At 32.9% G+C, this 12,725-nt stretch overlaps 1 protein-coding gene across 1 annotated transcript in view; it reads left to right on the forward strand.

The window, feature by feature from the left end:
• The window catches only part of CAMKMT (calmodulin-lysine N-methyltransferase), a 329,078-nt gene that overhangs the window by 9,739 nt on the left and 306,614 nt on the right, over positions 1–12,725 (forward strand). The window contains exons 2-3 of the mRNA XM_019748655.2: positions 1,460–1,629; positions 9,299–9,363. Of these exons, the coding sequence (XP_019604214.2) occupies positions 1,460–1,629; positions 9,299–9,363 (235 nt within the window). The remainder of the gene's footprint in view (positions 1–1,459; positions 1,630–9,298; positions 9,364–12,725) is intronic.

Here is a 12,725-nt window from a genome sequence, read left to right on the forward strand (position 1 = left end):
TTCAACTCTTGCCATTTATTTATCGAAGAAACTGTTTTCTTTTTTTTTTTTTTTTTTGTCTTGTAGAGTTTCCCATAATTTGAATTTTGCTAATCGCCCTTAATGATGATCTGTCATATGTTCCCTATCCCTGTATTTCCAATAAGATATAGAGGATCAGATTCAGATTTGATGTTTTTTGTCTTGTTAGTTGGTCAAGATGATGGTATTGTGTATTTTCATCAGTATTCACAGTGTGAAGTTTGGTTATTTCTCTTCTTGGTGATGGTTACATAGGTTCCAGAATTCCTGAGGGGGTCAAAATGGTGATATTCTAATTCTTCATTCCTTTTTCATTTATTACTTGGGATACTGCCCCTCATCTACTATTTGGATACTCTTAGTTCACAGAGAAAAACAGAAAAATACTTGGTTCTTTCTCTTTATTTACTGGTTTTCAAAATAGTAAGTTGGTACTCTAGCATCCTTCCATGATCACCAATGAAGCATTTAAAAAAATACCACTATGAACTAATGTGTTTTGATTCTGTTACATTTATTATCTTAGTTGATGCTTACCCTGTCCTATCTTTGGCCAGTGGATCTTATTCAAATTGGCTGCTCTGGATTCCTTTTAATATAGTCCTTAATTTGGTATGGCTTTCTTGTTTTCTTGTGTGTAGGGTGTTTCAGGCTTATCTTGTACAATTCCTACCATTTCACCAAGGGGCCTTACTTTGTTTTACTAGAAAGTAGTATTTAGAGAGAGCAATATGGACATTAGGTGTGCTCATTGCTACTGATTTGGTCCTTGTTTCTTGACGTTTTCAGTGGTCAGTAGGAAAGATATGTATAGTTTTAAAAAATGAAACACATCATTACATTTTATTATACTTTATTCAGATTCAGAACTGCAGGATTTTTACTTAACTTCATTAATCCTACAGCTGTATCCCCTTTCTTCCTTACTTAAAAAAACCCAGTTTTCAATGATACCAACAAAATTACTCATTTGATTTATCTTAACACACACACACACACACACACACACACACACACACACACACACACAGAGGCTCTGGGCTCTGAAGAAGATAACTGCCCCTGTCTAGGTTGTAAGCTTTGAAATTCAAATTTTACCCCCTAACTCTACAAGCTATTAAAAGTACTGCTTATCTTCTCAGCTCTTTCTTCTGGAATTGACAAATGTCCCACAATAAAAGTAGTGTAAAAACCCCTCTAGATTTACCTCCTTTTAAAGATATTATACTGGTAAATCTTCACTACCTTCTTTGCTCTCTGATGCCTTCAAGTAATGTTTAAAATATTTTGTCCATCTTTTCTAGTTGTCTTCATAAGAGGTTGCTCTGAACTATCTAATTGGCCATTATTGGAAATGAAAGTCCCTGTACCACTTAAACTTTGAACTCTCAACTTATGTTTATGTAATATGACCGTGATATTTGGTTTTATTTCAAAGGTTCTGAAGCAAAAACACCTGGACAATTGTCTACGGCATGTATCTGTAAGAAGATTTGAATCATTTAATCTGTTTTCAGTAGCAGAAGCCCCAAAAAGGGAAACTGAAGAAGTTGGTGCATGGGTCCAATATACAAGTGTCTTCTACCCTGAGTACAGTATTTCCTTAAGGTAAACATCACTTTAGTTAAGGTTTGTTTTTTTCCTTTTTTTTTGAAGACTATTTTTCTCTTATAGAAGAATCTCATTGTTCATTCTATTCAGTTTTCAGGCAGTCTTTATTAAAACTTAGGTTTTGCAACTTTGTGTTAGGAAATCCTGCTGCTTTAACTGGGTCTTGTTGTATTCTCAGAACTAAAGAAAAAAGAATCCTCAGCAATGTAGTGGCATTTGAGGATAAAGGATGTTGCAAGTCAAAGAACTCATTTAACCATTCTCTCATAGCATTTGATTATGACAAAAGTGAAGTTCTTTTTGAAGCAAGGAAGACTAAAAGTGAAAACAAAATTTTTCTAAATTACTCTTCACGTAGTAGTTATCTAAAAAAATTGAGCTTTGGTATTTATCCCATTCATGTTTTGTCACTTTCAGAATAGAATCTTAAGAATAGGACGAGAAAATTCAGTGGAAAACACTGATATTGTGAGAAGCATACAGACTGTTCTGGCTTTAAAAATCATTAGAAAAGAGACAAGAGAGTTGCAAACTGAAGTAACAAGATACTATTGTTACCAAATTAATTTTCTTTCACAGTTATGGTTTAGTATGTTGCAATATTACTGTAGGTGTTTGATATTATAAAATCTGCCTTTTTTGACAAGATTTCACATTTTGAAAGGGAGGGTGGAGCACATTTACAGTAACTATAAGAAGAGCAACAAACATTTTAAGTGGAAATGTGACTGAATAAGGTTTAGGTGAGGCTAGGAATAATTCTAAGAAAAAAATTTTCACAAAGCATGTTTATTTATAATATATATTTCTTGAACTATTTTGGTTTAAAATACCCAAGCTTTAAAAGACACCATAATAGCTAAAAATTTGGGATTTGGATAAAAATTGACTATGGGGGGCAGGGAAGAACAATTAGGATCTGGTTTCATAATACTGCTTTATTGAAAACTCCAAATGAAAGATAAGAACTTCAGGATTTGTGAGCTTGCCTCTACATTCACCATGAGATTCTAATTAGAATACCTCAACTACCTCACATTCTGATGGAGATAATTAGTTTAGTTTAGTCCTTGGTTAAGAAGGAAAGAAAAATGCATTAAATGCTTAGTATGAGCCAGGTACAGAGCTACGTGCTTTAATGCATTCTAATTCATGTAATCCTTACAATAACTCTAGGAAGTAGGACTGAAGATGATTAAATTGGAAGATAGTACCTATAAGGAAATTAAAGAGAAGGGAAAAAACAGTGCTCCAGGAGGTGATGTTTAGGTATAAAGTTCTAAAACATATCTTCTACATCCACGGCGAACAAGAGGCAATAAGGGTAAACTGTACCAAGAATAATTTTCGGACATCTTCAAGACCCTGGTGAGCATTAGCTGGAGAGAACGTGAAATCTTTGAGAACTTTTAAAAATAAGGCAGGTTCTTCACCTGGCGGATGGATATGACCGGGACGTAGCAGGAAGCCAGGCTAGAACGTACATTAAAGGCTCCTCTCCAAAAAGTTCTTTGTGCTAGATCCATTTTTGAAAGAATAAATACAGGTATGTCTACAGATATGTAACATTGAGTCTGAATTTATGGAGAGGATACAGATGCCGGCGCTAAAAATTTGCCCGAATAGCTTAACATACACAATTCTGGAGCTGAACGCCATCTTAGAATAAATTTTAAAAAATCATGACAATATTAATAATGGCTGACGATTGAGTCCCTACTATGTGGCAAGCACTGTTGTGAGTGGTTTACATGCATGAGGTTATTTAATCTATACAACACCTTATGAGGTAAGTACTGTAATTATCCTCATTTTACAGATGAAGAAACTGAATCCCAGAGAGGTTAAATAACTCGATTGAGGTCACCCAGCTAATTCAGACCTCTGTGGTTTGGTTACATAGCCTGGACTTTTAAACACTTTTATTTTGAAATAATTACAGAGTCTCAGGAAGTTACAAAAATAGGACAAGGAATTCCATGTGTCCTTCATCCAGCTATCTCCATTGGTAACATCTTATATAATGAATAGTCAAAGCCTGCACTTCTAACTTCTGCACGTTCTGCCTCTTGGGAGGCAATCAGTATCCATTTATTCATTTTACAGATGAAGGGATTGAGGTCTAGACAAACTAATTTCCTCATTGATTATACTGAGCATCCCATTTCTTACTCCATAATCCTGTTACCATACAGGAAATTGCTGCAATTGCTTAGGTAGGGTAGGATTTCTGCCAAGAATAGTTCGTTCCCATTCCATTGCCAGTTTTGTTCACGTTGATTTCTTGCATTTACAGCTTTTCCTTGTTCTCTGTTATCCACTCCACATGGATTTACATTCTTGTTCCTTTCATATCTCATATCAACTCTTTTCTCAACATGCTTCCATGACAGTTCTTTGGTTACCTTCAGTATTATTTGAATTGTGAACATTAACATTTTTTAAAATTACTTGCACTAGCCAAAGGAAGTGGTTTAGAAAGTAGTTTTTGAAATGGAGTACCATCATCTTCCTCTATATTTTTTAAGTTTGTTAAATCAACACTATGGAATGGTTGAGAAAAATGATGAACAGTTTTAAATAAATTCAAATCAGTAAATACTTAATAGCATCTTCAATGTAGACAAATAAAAAGAAATATAAGATAGACTATCCTCAAGGAGCTTAAGTACGTGAAAAGTTACATGATAAAAAATAATTAGATAAGAAGGAAAGTTCACCATTCATTCTAAGAACTCCAACCACACAGTATGTAACTAATTTCCACATCAGTGGAAAACTTCACACATATCAGGAATTTAGAGGTACAAAGGATTTTTGGAAGGCCTTGAGGAGCAGGATTGCGAACTGGATCTGGAAGTATTTGAAAGTTCTGAGAGGAAGGGAGACATTATTCCTAACAGGCCAAAAGCACTAGAAAATATATGAGGGTGAGAAAGTACAAGGCAGAATCGTCGGAGACCATCTCTATGGGGAGAAAGGGAGATGAATGTATGTTATAAGGTGAATCTGCTTCTGGGTTCTAATAAAGGCTGAGCATTTGAGATGTTTTGTTCCTATAGATCATGAATATAAACCCCATTTTCACTTTCTTAGTTCTTTCTTATCACCTAAGATCACCTGCCACAATTAACAGAGATGATGCGTGTATGGTGATTAATACTTATCAATACCTTTTATTAGTCTTGTCCTGCTGAAAATTTTCCTACGTATTGATTTCTGCCCCTTGAAAGTTTATTAGACTCAAAAATGAATATCCTAAGAGAGTAAAAAACTAGATATTTGTGAATTCAAAGTACATAGTTATATTTGTTTATATTATTAAAAAGTATATAAGCAGTGGCCCAAATTAAAACTTTGATCATTATTTTCTGTCAGTTTTACATGATGATACTTCAAATGAAGGAATAAAGAATTTCTCTTGGTGACTTTTTATCAGAAGCAAAAGTCTAGACAGTGTAAAAGTTAGGTTATGAAATCCTCCAAATCTGTTGTCTTTTCCGTATGTCTGAGGATGGTCTACTCTTTGTTCCAAAGTGAGTATTAAGAGTTAGGAAATCAAAACCTCGGGTGACTCCTACTTTATTCCTTAACAATGGCTTCTTGTCTTTCTGGTGCTTTATTTCTTAGAATTTTATAGAAGAGGCTTTTGCTATTAGATAAATGCATGTATAGAAAACTAATATATACTAGAGATGCTTATACTAAAAATCTTCCATTAAAAATTCCTTCTCCCAGTCTTATAAGCTGGATTGTTATTGCATAGAGCTTACTGTATAGATTCTAGAAATTGTACCCTATCCCCACATTTCAACTTATTTTCAGTGCAGTAGGAATTTGCATATTCTGGAAGCTTTAAAATACATGATATTTGGAATCATAGAAGTACCTGACTTTTTCCTTTAATAAATGTATACATGTCTTAGGTATAGAAAAAGCGGAGAGACTTGAACTGTTCCCCTTCCTTTGAATAAGCCTACTGTTGCTATGGTAATTGCTGAATTAGAAGCCTCTTGACTTTCGGCTTGTCCTGGGAGCTTAGAATGGGCGAGAAGTCAAGAATGAGTTTGTCTTTGTGTTGCATCTTTCTAGTACAACAGATGCACTGCGAGATCATATATTGCTTCTCTAGGGAAAGGAAAAAATAAATAAATTCTCACCCCACTGAATTTAGTATGTACCCCATGAGTGCTCACTAATAAAAACTAATGATGGGAATGATACGCTTATGAAATTAGATGTATGGCAGCTTATCCTTATATATGTGGTATATGATAGGTACCCATGTAAAGCTTGGCAAGGCTGGCATTTGAGGCAAATACAAATACTGAATTTATATTTAAAAAGCATAGTTTTAACGTTAGTGATATTAACAGCAGAAGTAAATATCAAAGCAGGTTTCGTTCTCTTGCATTTTATTTTGTATTTTAGAACGAACTTAATAGAATTTTCAAAATATGATCCAGTGTGTGTAGAAAACTAAACGACTAATCCATTGAAGTCATGTTTTCAAGGAACTTAAATCATAGATATAGGCTAATTATAACTTAGTTTTCAAGTTTGTTTTAAACTCCAATTACGATGGTTTATGCAGTTTGCTTACATATACATATATTCAAAGTCTCAATAAATTGAAATGTTCTCTTGATTTTTTTTTCAAAATTTCATGTATTACATGTAGAAATCATCTATTAGTTTTCTATAACTAGTAGATATAAGACTGAAAAATTTCTTTAGCCATTAATTTATAATAACGCTCCAAAGTAAATTGCATCTAGAATCAAGTTTTTCAAACTTTATCCTTCTGAAAACCTCTCTTTGTTCTTATGAAGTCTTTTAGGGCCCATTCCATTCTCTGGTTTATTTTTTCTGTCTTTTTTTTTTTTTTTTTGACCAATTTTCTTTTTAATCAAGATAAAATGCACCATGTTAACCATTTTAAAGTGTACAACTCCTTGGCTTGTAGTATATTCATAACGCTGTGCAGCCATCACCACTGTCTTAATTCCTGAAATTTTTCATCACTCTAAAAAGAAACCCCGTGCTCATTAGTAGTAACTCCCCAGGTTCCTACTCCCTTCAGTCTCTGGCAACCACTAATCTACATTCTCTCTGTATGAAATTTGCCTACTATTCTGGATATTTCTTATAAATAGAATCATATAATATGTGGCCTTTTATATCTGGCTTCTTTCACTTACAATAATATGTTTGATTCGTCCATGTGATAGCATGTGTCAGTACTTTATTCCTTTATTATGGCCAAATAATATTTCATTGTATGGGTAATGCCACATTTATCTATTTTTGCTTTTGTTTGTACAGTTGGCGTCATATTTTGCTGTGCCTTAGTTTAGCCTCTAGATACTTTTTGGCTACAATAATTTTCTTTAGTAGCTTCCTCCCCACCCCACCCCCTCTTCAAATAATTATCTGCCCCAGTGAACTGCTCCTTAGTCCTTTTTTTCAACTCTTGTCTCAGATTCAGATTTCAATTCAAATGTTTATTCTGATGAAGGAGGGCGGGAGGGAGGGAAGGAAAGAGAGAGAGAGAGAGAGAGAGAGAGAGAGAGAATATGCGATAATGTCCTTATTAAAACTAGGCCGTAAAACAATTCCACTTTTAGGAATTTATCCTAAGGAAATAATCAGAAATGGGCTCGCTGATATTTCTACATCCTGTTCATTGCAGCAATATGCACAAAAGCACAAAACTGGGCATGATCTAAAAATCCAACACAAAGTGTTGATTCAATAAATTATGGTGTAAACAGTCATTCCTTGGACTACTTGGCTGCCATTAAAATCACGTTGCAGGAAGAATCCTTAATGATGTGGGAAATAATTTATAATATGTTAAACGAAAACACACAAGAACAGTATGGACAATGTGCTTTCAGTCATTTAATGACAGTTACATGAGCACAGCATAACATTATAGGCTATATACCAAAATATTAGCTGTGGTTATTACTGCATGATAGGATTATGAGCAGTTTTTTCTTGGAGGAACAATACATTGCTTATTAGGAAAGTTTTTTTAATTCGATACTGTATTGCCGATCATTTTAATAGTGTCATCTTGTATTTTACATGTTGAATACTTTGTTCTTTTTCCTCCCTTGTTTCACCTGTAGTTTTTCATGTCAGCATAAATAACCTCCTCTATACTTAGAAGCTTGCATGCACAGAGAAGATGCAGAATCGTTGTGTTACGGTGATGAAAGTTAGATTTGCGGTTGGCAACTTCATTGCCGTAGATTGTGATTCTGTCGAGCCCAATGCTTCTTTGGCCATTGATTACCGCAGATGACTTTCTGCATTCTCACTCAGTCACTCTACCAGAGAACTTGGTCTCTATGATAGAAGTAAAGTTTTTCTGAAAAGAGTAATGCAGTTCTCGTGTATTCTCTTACTATATGTACGTGTTAGTGTGTTAGGGCTCCCCACACAAAACACTACAGACTGGGTGGCTTAAACAACATGTTTATTTTCTCACAGTTTTGGATCTAGAAGTCTGAGATCAAAGTGTTGCTGTTTGGTTTCCTCCGAGGCCTGTCTTTTTGACCTGCCAGGTGGCTGCCCTCTTGCTGCCTCTTCACATAGTTGTCCCTCTGTGCATGTGTCCTGTTGTCTGTGTTTCCATTTCTCATAAGGACACGAGTCCTGTTGCACTAGAGCCTACCCGAAGCACCCCATTTAAATTTATTTCTTTTTTTGAAGGCCCTATCTCCAAATACAGTCACGTTCTGAAGTACTGGAGATTAGAACTTCAACATATGAATTTTAGGGGAGACACAATTCAGTCCAAAGCATTATATATAACTTAGGATAAGTTTTAATGACAAAGTTAAAGTAGTGTTGATGAAATAAATTTTATTATGAATTATTAACAGTTATTGTAAACTATCATAACACCTTAAAGAACTATGGATATAAGGTATATAGGGTTGAATGTAGAAGATTTTAGATCCATTAGCACCAGTATTTTACCACCCCTGGAAAAGTAACTCAAACTCTATGACCTGTTGACAGTTGGGTCCATTTGTATATGAAGAATAGTATCTTTTATAAGTATTAATAAAATATCAGTGGTCAAATTAAGTATTTAAAGGATTGTCAAGAGAAAAGAGATTAAAATTAAAGGGAGTGGAATTAAGATTAGTGGGCAAAACATACAAAACATTGCCCTCTGATATTTAGAACTCCCTGCAGATAGAATGTACAGACCTGAAGTTTGGTTTGTTCTTTGTGATGAGTTCTGAGTTTGTTGGGCTGTTATAGAGGAAATTTAGGTTTTGTTGAGGTTCCAGAAGTTGATTGTTTATTTTTCTTTTGAGTTTCTCAAAGTATAAGGTTTTATTTAGTTTTGTTATCTTTAAAAAGATTAATAATCTCACCTTTATGTAACTAAAACAACAATAAAAATATTAGTACTTTAAAATATAGATTAATCGTCAGACAATGTTATTTCATTAAATAGTGGGAGGACTACATTCTGTTATTTCTTTTCTTTCTCCCTCTAGTGGGCAGAAATATTTAAAAAATATAACATGGAAGGGTTTATTAGTATTGGGTGTATCACAATGTAGTCTCAGCTTTTTAAAAAATTAACAAATTGTTAATATTTCAGAATCATTAAAGAAAATGCTTTTTTCCTTTCTAGGCACAATAGTGGATCTTTGAATATTGAAGATGTTCTTACCAGCTTTGACAATACAGGAAATGTTTGTAAGTTTTATGACCACTATATAGAAATATTTTTAGTGTTTTAAAAAGTGAATTTATAATTGGTGCTTTTTTCCTCACTAATGTTTATTATACCGACTAATGTGTGGTGTGTGCACCCGTGTGTGTATAAGAGAAACTCTTACTGTTTTTAGCCGCAAAATAAGCTTCACATATGGTGCACCTACTAAGTGGGATGGCATTTGGCAGTTGTGTGTGTCTGTGACAGAATGAAGGCAAGAAGGAACACTGGACTCTCCAGTAGGATCCTTTTTGTTTATTGTTTACATTTTGATCTTAGTTAATCCAACAGAGGGGCTCTTTCTTCTTTGCTGTGTTCTGGGTGCTTTCTTTTCCTTTTCCTGCTGCTTCTTTCTTTCACTACAGAATAAACCTAGATCAGGTTTTCCTTGCTGCTAATATATTTGAATACCAGAGTGTTTTTGTTTTATGCAATGTTAGAATATTATGGAATATATTGTCTTTTCATCTAATTAAGTTGTGATTTCTGAGAAAATCATTTAAGTAATTATGTCATATGATTAAAGAAATCAAACAAGAATATTTTTATATCACTGTGTTAAACAACATACCATGATGTGTACTGCTTTATGTGCGCTGCACAGAGTATTTCTCTTAAGAATACGAATTATCAATGAAATATGACGGTTTTAAATGCAAAAATTGTACTCAGATACTTTTTTTCTCAAAGGAAATTTCAGAACTGTAACTACTTATTGTCAGCACCAAAACAACATACTTTGCTAACAGCACTACTTTATAAAATGCTCTCTAATTTTAGATCTGTATAGAATAATGTTCAACAATACTTAGGCAATAATTTTGTCCTTATGCCCACATTATGACAAACTTTTGACTAGTATAGAGAAATATTTATGTATTTTGTCATTAAGGAATTTATAAATGTCCTAAAATTATCCGAAAATATTTAAAATAAAGTAGGTTTCCTTTTCATAGACAGTGACATGTCTATCTTTCAGTTTCTACCTGTTGGGAATTGATGAATTCTTTTCTCTTTAGGCATAGCTCATATTTTTATTGGGGTTTAGGGCAAGAACTGGGCAAAGGATGCTAATGATGGTTGAGGAGACATTTTCCTTTAGTTCTGGGATAATGTAAAATATCATACAGTCAGGCTTATGCATACAGAATTTAGGAACATGATTCTAGAATGGTAAATGTGGAATTTTTGATACAGTAATGTGAAAATGCAGTATTGTTCCCTGTGGTTCAATATGAAATAGGACCACTAGCTGGCAGCATTATGTAAAATAAAAATATTTTCCTAACGATCTAAGCTATTATTTTATATATGAACAACTATCTTATACATCTCTAACATTTTCCCCATCAACTTGCTCCCCCCAAACCCCCAGTTGCTGTTGCATTGACAAATGGAGAAATTGCATGTTAAAAGTATATTTTTACTGTTGTCTATTGTTTGGTAGAAAAGTTTGAGTCTTTGAGACCCACCTAAATTTGAATCTTGGTTCTCAAATTCATCTTGAGCAATTTATATCATCTCTCTGGGCCTCAATTTTTTTCATCTTTTGGAGCTGTATATACAAGGTAAAGAAAATGCAGAACTTATACTACATTCTCATAAATGACACTCAATACATGGAAGCTATTTATTATCACTGGTGATGAGTAACTCTAAAACTTCTTTCATTTTTTTTCTAGTAATGAAGATAATATTAAGGATTATTCTGATGTTTTAAAATAAATTTATTTTGATTAAACTGACAAGGCAAGAAAAATAGATTAAATTACCAAAATAGTAATTTGTTAAAATGTCTTGTCATAAATGTGGCCTTAGAAACCTGAATATATTGCCAAGTGATAGAAATGGTGACAGAAATAAGGTATATTGAAACATGTTGTTTAGCATAACTTTTATATTATACTCTTTATTTTAAAGGAAAAACCTGTACTGATATTTTGCTTAATGATAAATTAGTAAAGTCTTGTTACAATGAAATAAATATTGATTATAACTTTTATATAATCTCTGCCAAGGCTGAAAGTGATCAAGGATTGAAAAAGTGATTTTTCATTTGAATGCTTCAAATGTTTGATTTTACACCAGTAAGTGATATTAGGTTGAGCTTGTGATTGGAAAACCCAGCAGAGGGCGCCACATCATAATTCTGTCTCATAGCCCAATATAATTGAATAAATAACTTGAATAATAACTGTAAGCTTTCATTATGTAAACATATAAAGATGTATGTTTCAACATTTCCATTGGATTTCTTTTTTTATATATTTAATATATTCAACAACTCATTAATATGAAAAATAGATTTTCCTGACCGATTTTTTAGTTATTTTTTTGGTTTTTGTTTTAAATATCAGTTGAATTTTTATGCTTCTAGCTTTAAATAAAGGAATACTTTTGGTCATGTTAATCTTGGTATAGATAAATATAATATATTATATTGTATATATATATCAATGTTTTAGAGTAGAGGGTTTAGAATGACATAAATATATGTGATTTATCATATGTTGAAGATAGAATTTCAGTGAGAGTGGAAAGGATGGATTCTTCAATGTATACTATTGGAATCATTGAGTAGGAATTTAGAAAAAATAAAGCTGAATCTCTCCTTTATATTATATACCCAAATAAATTTAAGATGGATTAAATGTTTAATTAAAAAATCCTAACACTCCTAGATATCTCAGGTGAATAATTTTATGATATTGAAATAAGGAATGTCTTTCTAAGTATGACCCAAGCCCCATGAACTTAAAGATGAATAGATTGACTAAATAAAGATTTATAGTCATTTTATTTAAAAAGTATCAAAAAAAGTTGAAAGACAAATGACAAACTGCTAATTATTATTTATGACATATATGCAGACAAAGATATATTCTCTTTATTGTGTAAAGAGCTCCCACAAAGCAATAGCAAAAACAGACTGCAAGTCTATAAAACACAGAACACAGCCAAAAATTAGGAGAAGGTAGTTCACAGAAGAAATACCAATGCTCTATAAACCCATCAAATGATTGTTTATTAGTAGTGAAGTAATGAAATACAATTAAAACAGTGAGATATAATTTTTGTTTATCAAATTGGCAAAGATGAGAGAAAATAAGCATAATCAGTAAATTGTGGAGTAAATGGGTATTTTCATCTACTGTTGGACTTGAAAATTGATTCTACTTCTTCAGAGGTAATCTGGTGATATTTTCATAATTTTAAGTATCTATATCACTTGACTAATAATTCCTTTTCTAAAAAGTAATGAAATCAGAATGTAAAGGGATTCACTGTAGTGCAGGAATAACTGGAAAAAAACCCATAAATCTTTAATTTTAGGTGACTGGTT

Source organism: Rhinolophus sinicus, linkage group LG05 (genome assembly GCF_036562045.2).
Source record: "Rhinolophus sinicus isolate RSC01 linkage group LG05, ASM3656204v1, whole genome shotgun sequence".
Lineage (NCBI taxonomy): Eukaryota > Metazoa > Chordata > Mammalia > Chiroptera > Rhinolophidae > Rhinolophus > Rhinolophus sinicus.